Below are 13,068 nucleotides of genomic sequence, written 5' to 3'. Positions count from 1 at the left end.
GATATTTTTATGTAAATCTATGCGGTTTTGTTGCCAGGTGTTTTTGCTAAACATTAACCTACTAATTAGTTGACTGAGATGCGTTTTTCCTGATCCATCAGGATATGTGAACAAGGTTGTGATGGTCAGAGATAAAACTCACACAATGAAGTTAAATAAAAGAATACGTAATTTAATTGAGACAGATACATGTACATAAAGTCATTTAAAAAGAACATACAGAACACAAAAGGCAATAAAAAAACTTGGGCAAAAGTTCTCCCTCTGAAATTGTCCGACTTTAGGTAATTCAGCTGAGTCAAGTAATGCCAAAAACAAAAGAGAAAATTTTAAAAGCATTTAAAATTAGTGAAGGGAAAATGAAACAATACTGCCCAGAGTAAGTCACTTCATACATGCCACTTTTCTCGGTTGCTGTTCCCTGATGACTCCTTATGTGTCATGTAATGTAAAAATCCTTCAAGTTTTCACATAAGGCCCCTTTGGGTTACAAAAGACAATTCACAGAAATAAAACATACTTAAAATCATTTACTGAAAAGGGTCTGTACACTTTACAAAAAATAAAATCATGTTATACTATGTAAACAAACAATGAAAGACATTTTTGAGGACTGCATCAAAACAGAGAGACATCCCTTGAATCCCTTTCACACACAGAAACAACTCGGTGACCATTTAGAAAATGGTGCATTTTAGAAGAGCTTGGGCAGCTGCCGTAACCTACTCAGATCCAGGAAATTTCCCACTGACCCCTGAGGCTCCATGACTTCCTGTGTCCTCTGGTTTTCAGTTAGCGAGGACCTACGTTGAGGCAGGACATTCTTTACGTCATTCTCCTTCTCCAGGTTCTTCCCGCCACGCATAAGCAGCTGCATTTTGGGTCGCAAGTCTCGAATTAACTGCTCTTGAGAGTCAACAGGAGTCATATAGAGATTGGTGACTGCCTTGTTTGTAATGTTTTTGAGAACCATAGCACTTTGTTCTTCGCGGTCTTGCCTAACGCTCACGTTCTTGGACGTTTCATGCTGTATGGAACACCCGAGAGCGGAGTCTACCAGAACGGCGTCCTCTTGCTCTTCCTCACTACTGTTTTCTCCTTCAATCAGTCCGTATTTCTTCATGTACTTACAGGTAGCAAGAGACATATTGCTGGGGGACAGTATACTGAGTCCAACACTGCTCTTTTCAACAGAAGGTCTTCTCAGGAGAATTGCGCCAGGGTCTGGATGTGGCATGGAGGACTGACCGCCCAATGAGAGTCTTGACAGTTGCGAGTCGCTTAGGTACTTAAGTGCAATAGCGTTGGCCTCCAGGCTGAGGTCTACACTGCCGCTTGGTCCCCAAATGCTGGTCCCCACTGGTTCGGAAAGAGCTAGTCTTGAAATCACAGCATCAGGGTTTATGCAAGCGAGGGTACTGAAGAGAAAAATGTGTTAGAAACACAACTTTTAATAATGCTTTGATTAAACAATCTGTCAGACTATGTCATTACCTGGCACTCTCAACAGTTGCACGTGTCATCTTTGCTTGGGAAGAGTCTAAGTCTACGTTCACCCCGAACTGTTGGAGTTGTCTCAACGTTGCACTTAAGACACGGTCCTGATCTGGTGGACTGGATCTGTGCTTAGCTTTTTGAGTTTGGGCTATGGAGGTTGTCTGTGATTTTCTTGACTGATGACCTACAGGGGAAAGACTTTGTCTGTTTGAGACACTCTGTTGGTCTTGCTCAACCTTTTCAACCACAACCGTGGAGCCTTGCAGACGACTTTGCACCTGACCCTGGAGCAGGAATTAAAATCAAAGTTAGTTTGAACATTAATACTGTGTCAATTTCAAATTAAACATGTGAAAATTGCAACTAAAGCATAAAAATGGGGCCATACCAGTAGTTCTTGGTAAAATCTTGGGTCGTCCATTTCTCCATTTTGAGACAAATTTTGGCTCTGTGACTGTGAGGGATAATACATGCTAGCACTCTCTCCCAACACTGGACTGGAAAACGAATGGGCTCCAAAACCAGACGACATGCTGCATAAGACAAATAAAGTCACAATAAACATTAAACACTGCCTGGAAAAAACAAAACATAACAGCCTTCTACAAACCAAGTATAATGGACTTCAAGAGGTTAACAATTGGTAAAAAATTGTTTCTGAAAAAACAAGGTTCATTACTCGTGTTGTGGAGATGTTGGATGTAGAGATCCTGGACTCTGCTCTTCAGAGTAATGAAATGCATTTTCAGATCCAAGTCTGGAAGTGACTGTACTGTTGTTTTGACCTTCAGACTTTGGCTCCACCTCGGTTTGCCAATCCAGACTTGAGGCCTCATGTGTGGGGGCCTCTTGGGGAGCGGTCCAAAACAAACTCGCCCCTTAATAACAAACAACAATAGACAAGAACTTCATGACATTGAAAGAACAGATAATAAATGCAACAACCTTCCGTCATAGTACCTGTTCCAACAGCGACACTGACACTTGTTAGTTTAGGTGGAGATGTTGCCATCTGATTGGTTCTTTCCTGCTGAGCATGTTCGCTAGATGATCCTGGAGTCGTCTTGCTCTGAGACTCAAGGAGTTTTTGAATCTGTTGAGGAAAGTCTGTTAACAACCAGCGGTGACAGGTCAACGCAAAAACAATGAAACTAATACGAACCTGGAGTTGAAGTAGCTTCAACTGACGCTCTTGATCCATGAGCATCCTGTACGCATCAGCAGGAAGCAGACCCACAGGGGTGTCCTGGACTTGGCAGCACTGGGCTTGACAGGCAGGGACTTGCTCAACAGAACCTTTGTTGGGGTTAACTATGGGGAAACACGGACTGGGTGATGGAGAGTAGTGAACTGGAACAGCAGGATGGCAAACAGGACTTTTAGTGGGAGATATGCGACAACCCAAAGATTGCCGAGAAGGCGAGAGGCAGTGATCCCTAGGTGGGACACTCTCAGCGCTGCACTGAAAACCACAAGGATTGTGCACAACAGTGGGATACACTGGTGGCCCTTGCCAGTTGTTTTGATACATGGGAACATGGGTGGGTTGGTTGGTGCAGCAGCTGCAAGGGTTGGTGGCTGGGGTGCTATGGAAGAGTCTGTGTTGGGACGGATGAGGGATGGGGGTCTGGCTAGGCATTATTGAACTTTTTCTGGCACTGCAGTGACCCGATGTTGGAGGTTCAGAATAAACTGATTGGGATTTGGTCGGAACACCTTGCGAAGAACGGTGCCTTTGTTGATGAAAAGAGCCATTGGGCGAAGCAGCGTTCTTTGTCGAGGAAGAAGATGAAGACGATGACATGGATGATGCTGACGAGCCCTCTCTTGATCTTACTGAGGTCAGGGATTTTCTATTTGCATTGGATTGTGGTGTTTGTTGTCCTGGATAAGGATGTAGTTTGTTTTTCGGCTGAGAGAGGATAGAAGTTAGTGGTCTTCGGATTGGGGGTGGTCCAGGGACACTACTCTGTTCTGGAGGTCTCAACACTGAGAGGCCCTGGTGGGCAGGACTAATGCTTCTCCGCTGAACATTTGATAGGCTATGAGGAACAGGAGTTGAGTCTTGTGTTTTAACAAAACTCGCATCCAAAAAACTGCCATCTAATACCATAGAGAGTTCTGGAACTGAAGGATGAACACGCCTAGTCTGAAGAAAAAAAGAAGAATATTTGAACCTGCTAAATGGTAATCCATCCTGAATAAAGAGGTATATTAGGGGTGCAAGGTCACAAGTTAACAAACCTGCTGACTGACAGGATGAGGGTTTGGAGATGGCCGAGGAGAGAGGTCTTCATCTTCTACACCCGAGTCATGATCACTGATAGACAATTTATTCTGAGGAGCAACTGAAGATGCTGCAAGAGTCATCCTGATAAGACAAAGCAGATATAATGTGTTATATTTCTTCTTGCTTTAAAAATATTGTATTCTGTCAGATACACTAAACAGCCAAACATAAATCTCAATTAAATAAAAGTTGAAATTTTAGATAAATAAAAAGACTGTACCCTGTTAACACAGTCTGAGAGAGCACTTCCTCAAACAGCACAGTTTCCTGATTTTGGTTCTCAGCACTAAGCTCAAATTGTAGAGGCCGTCCTTCTGAAGGCTCTACATTCTGTTTTGGTAAAATATGTAGTATGATTAAAAAACTTTTAATAATTAAAGCAACCCTAAAAAAACAATTAGTACAATATATGCAATACAAAAACCAAAGATCAATTGGAAAAACACATTTGCTTAAGACATTACAAATTTATTTTCATAATCAGATTACACATTATCAGTACAGGTTGCATAAAAAGGGGAAAAATGTTTCCTATACACCTTGGCATATTCAGATTTAATTTGTCGAGTACAAAGGAATAGATGGACCGACCTTGTAAAGTGTGAACGACTCTTTGCTGGTGAGCAACTGAAAGCTCATTTGCTGCTGCCCGACACATGGCTTACACTGATAGAACTCCGGATCCCGGTGAGTCAGAGAATACAGGACCACCAGGAAAGCACCTCCCTCTGACATCACTCTGGAAAGCCATCAGATGTAGACATGAACAGGAATTTTTTGTTTTGATAATCATTTTTCAAAGATTTCACAAAAATTCTAGCAACACAATGAAGAGATCACATTTACTTTGATTAACATCAACAATAATATTAAAACAATGCTTTCATAAACAACAGATCAGTAATCTACAATTATCTATGAAAATAAATAAAACATGAAGCTGCATTCAGAATGCATTTCATTTCTGTAATATGATCAGCATCATGATTATATCATGAAAAGTGGGGTCATATTTTGTTATTTAAACATTTTTTCAAATAATTATTTACTTAATATTTTATGGTTACAAAATACGTACATACATTTTAATTTCATGTTGTCTTTATAATTGAGCCCTTCTTGGAGTTAACTGACTTATTGGCAAAAGAGCAGATGGATGGGACACTCACTTGTCTTTGAGGGCGGAACTGTGCAGGTACCTCAGACACCACGCCCACACCAGAGGATTATGGATGTGTGTAACGCCACTCAACCATCTGCCACAGGAGAACAACTGTTACACACCTACTCTGAACATCTTGCGGGACTCCAAGCATGTAATTAATGGGGCTGAATTATTACACCTTCTAACAGGCTGAATAAAGACAGCAAGACAGTCACCATTTCTAAACACTTAAAGTACTTACATTCCTACTAACGGGAGAGTGTAAGCCTTCGGGTCGGATTCAAGTACGAGGAGAAGTTTCCTGGTCTGATCCATTGTTAGAAACCTGAGACAGAATGTCACATTTTAAAACACAAAAAGATTCTGGAGGAGGATACATGGCCATATAAGAAAAGAGAAGTGCTTCCTTACCCACGTTTCCTGCTGTTTTGGGTCACACCTGCTGGGCTGCTGAGGTTCCTGGCCAGTGCGGTAGGGATGACGGGCACTGCCCGGACAGGGACGGCATCTAGAGTGCAGGCCAGTGTGACAGCCGCCCAGGACAGGTCAAAGGTGAGTCTGTCCATGTTCTCGGAGCAGCTGAGACGAGCTCGCAAGGTGAGGAGTTTGGACAACTCCAGCGTCTCTTTACTGCAGCAGAAATGTTGAAGCATCTAGAAAGAGACATGAAAGTAAGCATTAATGGACCATTTAATCTAAATGTACGTACAATTTTAAAGAAAAGGAGGAGTGACGATCGTGAAGGACGAGAGAGGAACAGGCCTGGACTATTTTTTGTTTTATTATGTGTGGCGGCAGTCAACCGTGAGGGGCTGCAGTCTTTACTTTCGTTTTTGTATTTGTTTATTTATTTTATTAAAAGTCTTTATATGTTCGTCGGTTCCCGCCTACTCCTTCCCACAACATCTAACCTCGTTACAGCTACATTTACACTACAAGCCTTGGTGCTCAATTCTGATTTATTGCTCAGATCCATTTTTGTTTGTTTGGCTGTTCACATTATTTTTTAAAAGGACGGGAAGGCAAAAATATATTCTGTGGAAGTCTCAGGACCAAAAAGTTTATGTCTTGCCTGCCTGTCAACAGATGTATTTCCATACCTCCACGCAGACATCCCATGTCATCAGCGCGTTACGTAAAGCTATACAGAGTTATAGACGGACAGTGACAGAGGGTGCTTCTCATTTCTTATTTGTGCATCCTCGTTTCCTTTCCTCGCTTCCTTTCCTCGCGTCTCAGCTCCGCCCCCTGTAGGATGCGAGGGAAGGCTGCAAGGAAAAGACGCGAGGACGGAGGAATCGAATGTAACTTTTTTTTAAACATTGGAATACTTGATCACTCAAGCGTCACTTCATCGCGTCATCAGCAGCACTCAAAGGATCTGCCCTTATGTTGTTGAAGTTTGTTTATTTAAGAAATTCATAATAAATAATAATAAAGCAAGATACCCTGTTGAAATATGTGAGATGTGTGGTTTATATAAACTGCAAAGGTAAAGTATAAATTAAAATGATTGTGACCGATGTGAAAGGGGAGGAGAATTTAGACGTGCGTCACGTTTAAGTCGATAAAACTCTTCCGCATAGGATACACCTGTGTATCCTCGCTCATGACTCCTCAGGAAGCCTCCTAACTCCTCGATCCTCGACTCCTCACGGTGCAATTAGAGAATTGAGATGTCCTTCAAGATGGCTGAGCTCGATCGGTTTCCGGGTCATAGGATGGAGGACGGAGGAGAGAGGAGACGAGGAGGGATATTGAAAAGCACCCAGAGTGCCACAAACAAACAGCAGCCACCTTTTACAGTTCCTCCAAAACCAAAACAATGAAGTTATGCTGCATTCACATCATGTCGTAACCGTAATTACGTGATGGCAACCCCTGACGTTCTACCCGGAGCTCTTCTCGTCCTCACTCAAATTTATGCATTTCTATGTCAACACTAATCAATGCCGAAATGATTCTGCAGCAGTCAGGTGGTACAAGTAAGAGCCCTGTAAATTGTTTACATTCGTTGTTATTATTATTGTAATGTTATGTGCTTTGAGATACGAGGTAATTTAATGCCGTCTCTCGTCTCGTGATGCTTCTCTGCTATGTGCGACCATTCATGCGTTTTGAAGACGACGTGGAATTAGAGACGCTCTAAAGGAAGGGTGGGATCTTATGCTTTCAAAGCTAGCTTGCTATTGCAAGCCTCTCCGAAAGTCTGAACAGCATGCGCAAAAGAACAATAACAAAGATGACGCGCAGCACGGAATAATACGGAAGTAAACACAGAGGTTACTGAAAACAACATTCTAATGAATTAATATAAGGTGATGCGCTGCGGAAGCCAGCGAATTTGTGTGCAGTTCAAATTTATTGTCATATGCATATTAGTACAGACAGAGTACCACAGCAATGAAATACAATGTGCCTTGGCACTCTCTCAGCACCAGTCAATAAATAACAATTATAATAACATTAAAATATCCAAGCACAGTAAACATAGTAACTACGCTCAAACCTCAACGACGAGGACACAGACGAGGAGGCAACGTTTTTCTTGTACAGTCTTTCCTCAATGTTCAGACTTGAGGTTGCATTGCAAAACATCAGGGCCCGTATTCATAAAGATTCTAAGAATCCTCTAAGAAAACTCTTAATTTAGCTTAAAAACTTTTACGTAGGAGTCTTAGCTTAAAAGCGATTCGGGACCGATCTGAGAGCAACTCTGAGTAAGGAAAAGACAAAAACTTTCATCTTAGTAAGGAGGCGGGGTTGACCCCGTTGCTATGTATGACACAATCTTTTGAAGACTGTGATTGGTTGGTTGTCCAAGAAGAAAAAAAAAAAAAGTGATTTTAAGTATAGGGTCTATTCTAAGCCTTCACTTTGAAATTACATGTGTAATTTTTTCCTATTTGACCGTTCACACACACACACACACACACACACACACACACACACACACACACACACACACACACACACACACACATTATATATGTGTATATAAATCCTTTTTTTTTTATTTACCATGCAGTTAATTTCCTATAAGGTATTTGATTGGAAAGAGTGGAACAATTTTTATCATTCTAAGCCAATTACACTGCTGGCATGTCTATTTAAGTGGTGGTTTTAATGTTGGTTTGAATGTTGGTTTTAATGTATCAAACATGGAATTTTCCCAGTTGCCAAATATCGTAATGTAGTGATTACTTTCATTTCTGGCGCTATGGCATTTCTGTGCTGTTTCGGAGATGTTAGCGTGTCTCTAATAAGATCAGTCACAAACATGATCCCTGCACGATCTAATCTATAGCGTCTTATTAACTCACTGTTATTCATTGTCTTCAACACATTTCTTCTCCCTCTTCGTCTTTCTGCCATTTTCTCCTCTGCTAAAGAAACTCTTAAGCCTCTTAAAAGTCCTCGTCCGTGCTCCTAACAATTTTGACCTTAAGACCTCTTTTAAGGGTTAAGATGCTTTCTGAATTACTTTTTTCTTTACTAGGAATTTTTCTTTAATTTTAAGAGTAAACGCCCACATTTCTAAGAATTTTCTTAGAATTTTGTCACTAGGGGCTACTCTTTGCATTAAGATTCTTTATGAATACGGGCCCAGACCTATAGCTGATTTAGGAGCACATATGAAAGTGGCCCACATCAGTAGGGTTTTGGGCCGCTTTTGCCTGCAGTCTGAACATAGCCTTATATTCTCCAAGGTTGCATTTATTTAATCAAATAAAGTAAAACAGTAATATTGTGAAATATTATTACAATTTAAATAACCATTTTCTGTTTGAATATATGTTTTAAATGTAATTTATTTATGTGCTGGCAAAGCTGAACTTTCAGCATCATTACTCCAGTCTTCAGTGTCACATGATTATTCAGAAATCATTCAAATATGCTGACTTGCAGCCCAAGAAACATCTCTGATTATTCAAAAGAACAGCATTTAACACTTTTACTCGTATTAATAACACATCCAGGTTAAATTAAGAACATTAATAAACCACGGCAGATGGAAGCAGTGCCACACACACATTATAATCACCTGTCTCTAAGGAACACTGAGTCACAATCAGGGCAGCTGTTACTGACAGGTTATTATGTCTCAATAAGTTGCCATAGCAACAAGAGGAAAGCGCCCCAGCCATTCGATCCTAAACATGTCCAGTCAGCAATTCTCAGATCAGTTACCTTAAACGAGATGTTCAAATCCTCCCCCGAGTGCACCGTGCTGATAGTAGCATGCCGGCCTTCAAATACACATGGCACAAGGATGTCTCCGGGGAGCAGGGCAGTTGGTGCTTTCCCAGGACATCCCGTCTGCTCTCTGCCCGGATCAAAACGATCCAGGGTTATCGTCACACCTTCCTCGTCTTGGAAAATAAGATCTAGTCACTAAAACGCATCAAAATATGAATCATTGTAAGATGTCCAAACACAGGCACTATACTAACCGCTGTCTACTGCCAGCGTCCCAAGCAGAAAACAGAAAAACTGAGGCTTGTTGGTCTGTCTAGCATGCCGGTGAGCTAAACGTAAAGCTTTTTCCACAAGTAACAGTCTTGGATTCCTGAAAGACACCAAATGTTATTGCAATGTAAAAAAAAAAAAAAAATCCTTAATCCTTTTTAAAGTACAATCCACTTGGATGTTTAAGTCATTTTGACTTAAATTACATTAAGCTGAAGTTGAAAACTGCTTAACTTATTTTGATGAGTTAAAGCAATGTAAAAACATTTGTTGTTATAACTTACTGATCATATTTTTTACAGTGTGAGAACATAAAAATCATAAAATTATTCCAACAGTTTTAAAAAATACTCTATTAAAAGTCATCTTCAGTAATTGCAAAAGCTGAAATGTAATAAAATATTCGATGAACAACTTACACAGTTCTAATTTTTTAAGTTAAAAGTTGAAGAACTAAATTGACTAAAACTAAGTCTGAAATAAAAACTAATTAAAGTTAAATGGGAATAGAAAAATAAAATAGAAAAAACGGTGACACTTTACAATAAGGTTTCATAAGTTAACGCCAGTTAATGCACTAACTAACATTGAGCAATTCATCATTTATTAATCTTTGTTAACATTAGTTAGGCTAATAACAATACAACTGTTCGTTGTTCATGTCTACTCACATCCATTAAAAAAATATTTACAGATGCAACTTTTGTTTTTAATAATGTTGAAATTAACTACGATTTTTAAAAAATAACTACGATTTGTGTTAACAAATGGAACCTTATTGTAAAGTTGTGTTACTAAAAAAAAATACTAAGTATTTAAGTATTAAGTACTAAGTATACACTAAGTAAACAAATATTAATTAATAATATTATGATAGTTTATAAATTGTAGAAAAATCAACTTTGACTGCAAAGAAATGGCCAAAAAGTTATTTAATTTACTACAATTTTTAAATTAACACAGCGATACACATCAAAATAAGGCTAAATGCAAAATACATTTTGCTATCATCATCCCTAGTACATGAAAATTAATCAAGATTGTGTTATTTCCCCCAGTAAGTAATCACATGACGTTGATGGTGTAAAATATGAAAATATGGTTCACCCATAAACTTACAAATATAGATGACAGAAAGGCTCACCTGTAATATGAGAAATGCAGACTGACAACATCACCACTGGGAGATGGATCCCAGAGAGAGACTTTAGATGTTGGGAATGTCAATGGACTGTGAACATTGTCCGATGACCTTAAAAATGCTAAATCATTACTTTTATGAACAATAACAACGTTTTAAAATAGTGGTTTAGGTGCAATTTAACTTAAGTGAAAGCTTAAGTAGTTACCTGAGGTTTTGAAGGGTTTCTGTTCTAACACTGTTCTCCAAGATGTGGGCTGGCAACCCTTTAAAATCCACATGTACACGATTCATTCTGTGGGGAAAAAATGCCTCTTTAATTAACGGAATCTGATCATGCACCGATGCTTTTGCCTTAAGTGTGCGCTTTCAAAATATCTTAGATAACGTTACTCAAGACAGGATGTTTTGATATGTTTGGCAGGTTGGGAGACTTAGCTTTCATGCTAACATTACAATACTACTAGAAACGGTTAAAAACCGATAACATACCAATTCAAACTTCTTATAACCGATGCAGGGTATATAATGTCTTACCTTTGGGCTGTTTGAACGCTTTGCTCATGTCTTCGTCGTGTTTTAATCGCGACGCTGCAAATCTTGCAGGGTGTGAGCGTGAATACGGACCACGAATGTGTTAAAACGGTCCTTCCAGCCCTTCGAGCGGTATTAACCGCGCCAAGACGAGTGTAATGACCACTGAGTTAATAATTTATCTCGTTTAACGTGTCAGAAAACGGAGAAATGCCAGTTGTCGTCAATAAACAATGAAATACAAAACGAACGCATTCAACAAACGCAACAACTCGAAAATAAATTGTGGCGCTGTTTCCAGGTTCCAATGGCGGGGCGCTGCAGCAGGGTGGCTCAGCCAATAGGAATCCACTTGCGAGGGACGCTCGACCAATCAGAAGAGAGGAACCGGATCCCTTGCTTGCGGAGTGTTTTTGAATGGATAGAGAGTGTGAGAATATTAGCGTACTATTTTACACGTGAATTTAGCTTTTTGAGGCTGTTTATTATAGAAAATAGTAAGAGTTTATATAATGGTATAGTAATAGTAACTTTGTGATCCTAACTGCTTTGAATATCTTTAATCAAATTTGATTCTGATTTCATGGGTCAACATCAATAGATAAGTATAATAAAATATACTCAGCACACAAATTTGCACTTGTTGCTCAAAAAAGAGGTAATTTGCTGATGTTTTGAAGAATTTGCATATAATTAAATTGATATTTACATCATTCTAGTTTAGTTGGAAAGAAAGATTAATGTATTTAGTTTGATTTTATTGTTTCCTATAAATGTAATAATTATTAGCCCTACTGACAGGTGCTAAAATGAAGCTTGCCAAATTACTACGCTCTCATTTTTTGATTATATGTCAGTTTTACTTACGCAAAATTTTTTTAATTGTTCCAAGCTGTTATTTCAATCCTTAATGCAACTTAAAAAATATATAGCAACTTTAAAAAATACTTGCGCAATACATTAATTAAGTATTAATAACTTTAGAATTTACCTTTATATATTTACCGGTATTATTTGTAAGTTATTATTATTAGTAGTAGTAGTAGGCTATCAGTATTATCATCATCATCGCTATTATTATTATCAGTGTAGGTGTAATAAATTAATTACAGTCATTTAATTACTTGTCCCTTGGAAAAGTAAAGTAAGGGATTACTCTTAATTTTTCTGTAATTTAATTTTAGTTACTTCTGATGTAATTGCATTAACCCTTTCATGCATGAATTATTTTACAAGTAAAGTAATGCATTACAAGTAACGTGCATTACATAATCAGATTACTCTTTGATGTTACAAGTAAAGTAATGCATTACAAGTAACGCGCATTACATAATCAGATTACTTTTTGATGTTACAAGTAAAGTAATGCATTACAAGTAACGCGCATTACATAATCAATTACTTTTTGATGTTACAAGTAAAGTAATGCATTACAAGTAACGTGTATTACGTAATCAGATTACTCTTTGATGTTACAAGTAAGTAATGCATTACAAGTAACGTGCATTACGTAATCAGATTACTTTTTGATGTTAAAAGTAATGCATTACAAGTAACGTGCATTACGTAATCAGATTATTTTTTGATGTTACAAGTAAAGTAATGCATTACAAGTAACGTGCTTTACGTAATCAGATAACTTTTTTGATGTTACGAGTAAAGTAATGCATTAACATTACATAATCAGAATACTTTTTGATGTTACAAGTAACGCATTACAAGTAACATGCAATACGTAATCAGATTACTTTTTTTATGTTACGAGTAAAGTAAAGCATTAACATTACTTAATCCAATTACTCTTTGATGTAACGATTAAAGTAATGCATTACAAGTAACGTGCATTACATAATCAGATTACTTTTATGTTAAAAGTAATGCATTACAAGTAACGTACATTACGTAATCAGATAAATTTTTGATGTTACAGGTAAAGTAATACATTACAAGTAACGTGCATTACGTAATCAG

At 38.4% G+C, this 13,068-nt stretch overlaps 1 protein-coding gene across 1 annotated transcript; it reads right to left on the bottom strand.

Annotated features, from left to right (window-relative positions):
* Window positions 1-151: 151 nt before the first annotated feature.
* Window positions 152-11,397, bottom strand: stil (STIL centriolar assembly protein). The gene is made up of 17 exons (XM_082138207.1): window positions 11,101-11,397; window positions 10,772-10,858; window positions 10,567-10,674; window positions 9,407-9,522; window positions 9,144-9,325; window positions 5,364-5,605; window positions 5,194-5,277; window positions 4,957-5,043; window positions 4,379-4,526; window positions 4,008-4,117; window positions 3,742-3,868; window positions 2,660-3,646; window positions 2,458-2,590; window positions 2,177-2,375; window positions 1,886-2,030; window positions 1,495-1,781; window positions 152-1,418 (listed from the first exon to the last, which is right to left on the bottom strand). Exons 2-17 carry the CDS (start codon window positions 10,855-10,857, stop codon window positions 695-697), a joined length of 3,765 nt encoding a protein of 1,254 aa, XP_081994333.1. The 5' UTR covers window position 10,858; window positions 11,101-11,397; the 3' UTR covers window positions 152-694.
* Window positions 11,398-13,068: the final 1,671 nt, after the last annotated feature.

This window comes from Leuciscus leuciscus (assembly GCF_965113295.1).
Source record: "Leuciscus leuciscus genome assembly, chromosome: 15".
NCBI classification, from domain to species: Eukaryota; Metazoa; Chordata; class Actinopteri; order Cypriniformes; family Leuciscidae; genus Leuciscus; species Leuciscus leuciscus.
The sequence above is the reverse complement of the archived record's forward strand: the minus strand, read 5'-3'. Positions and strand labels throughout refer to the sequence as shown.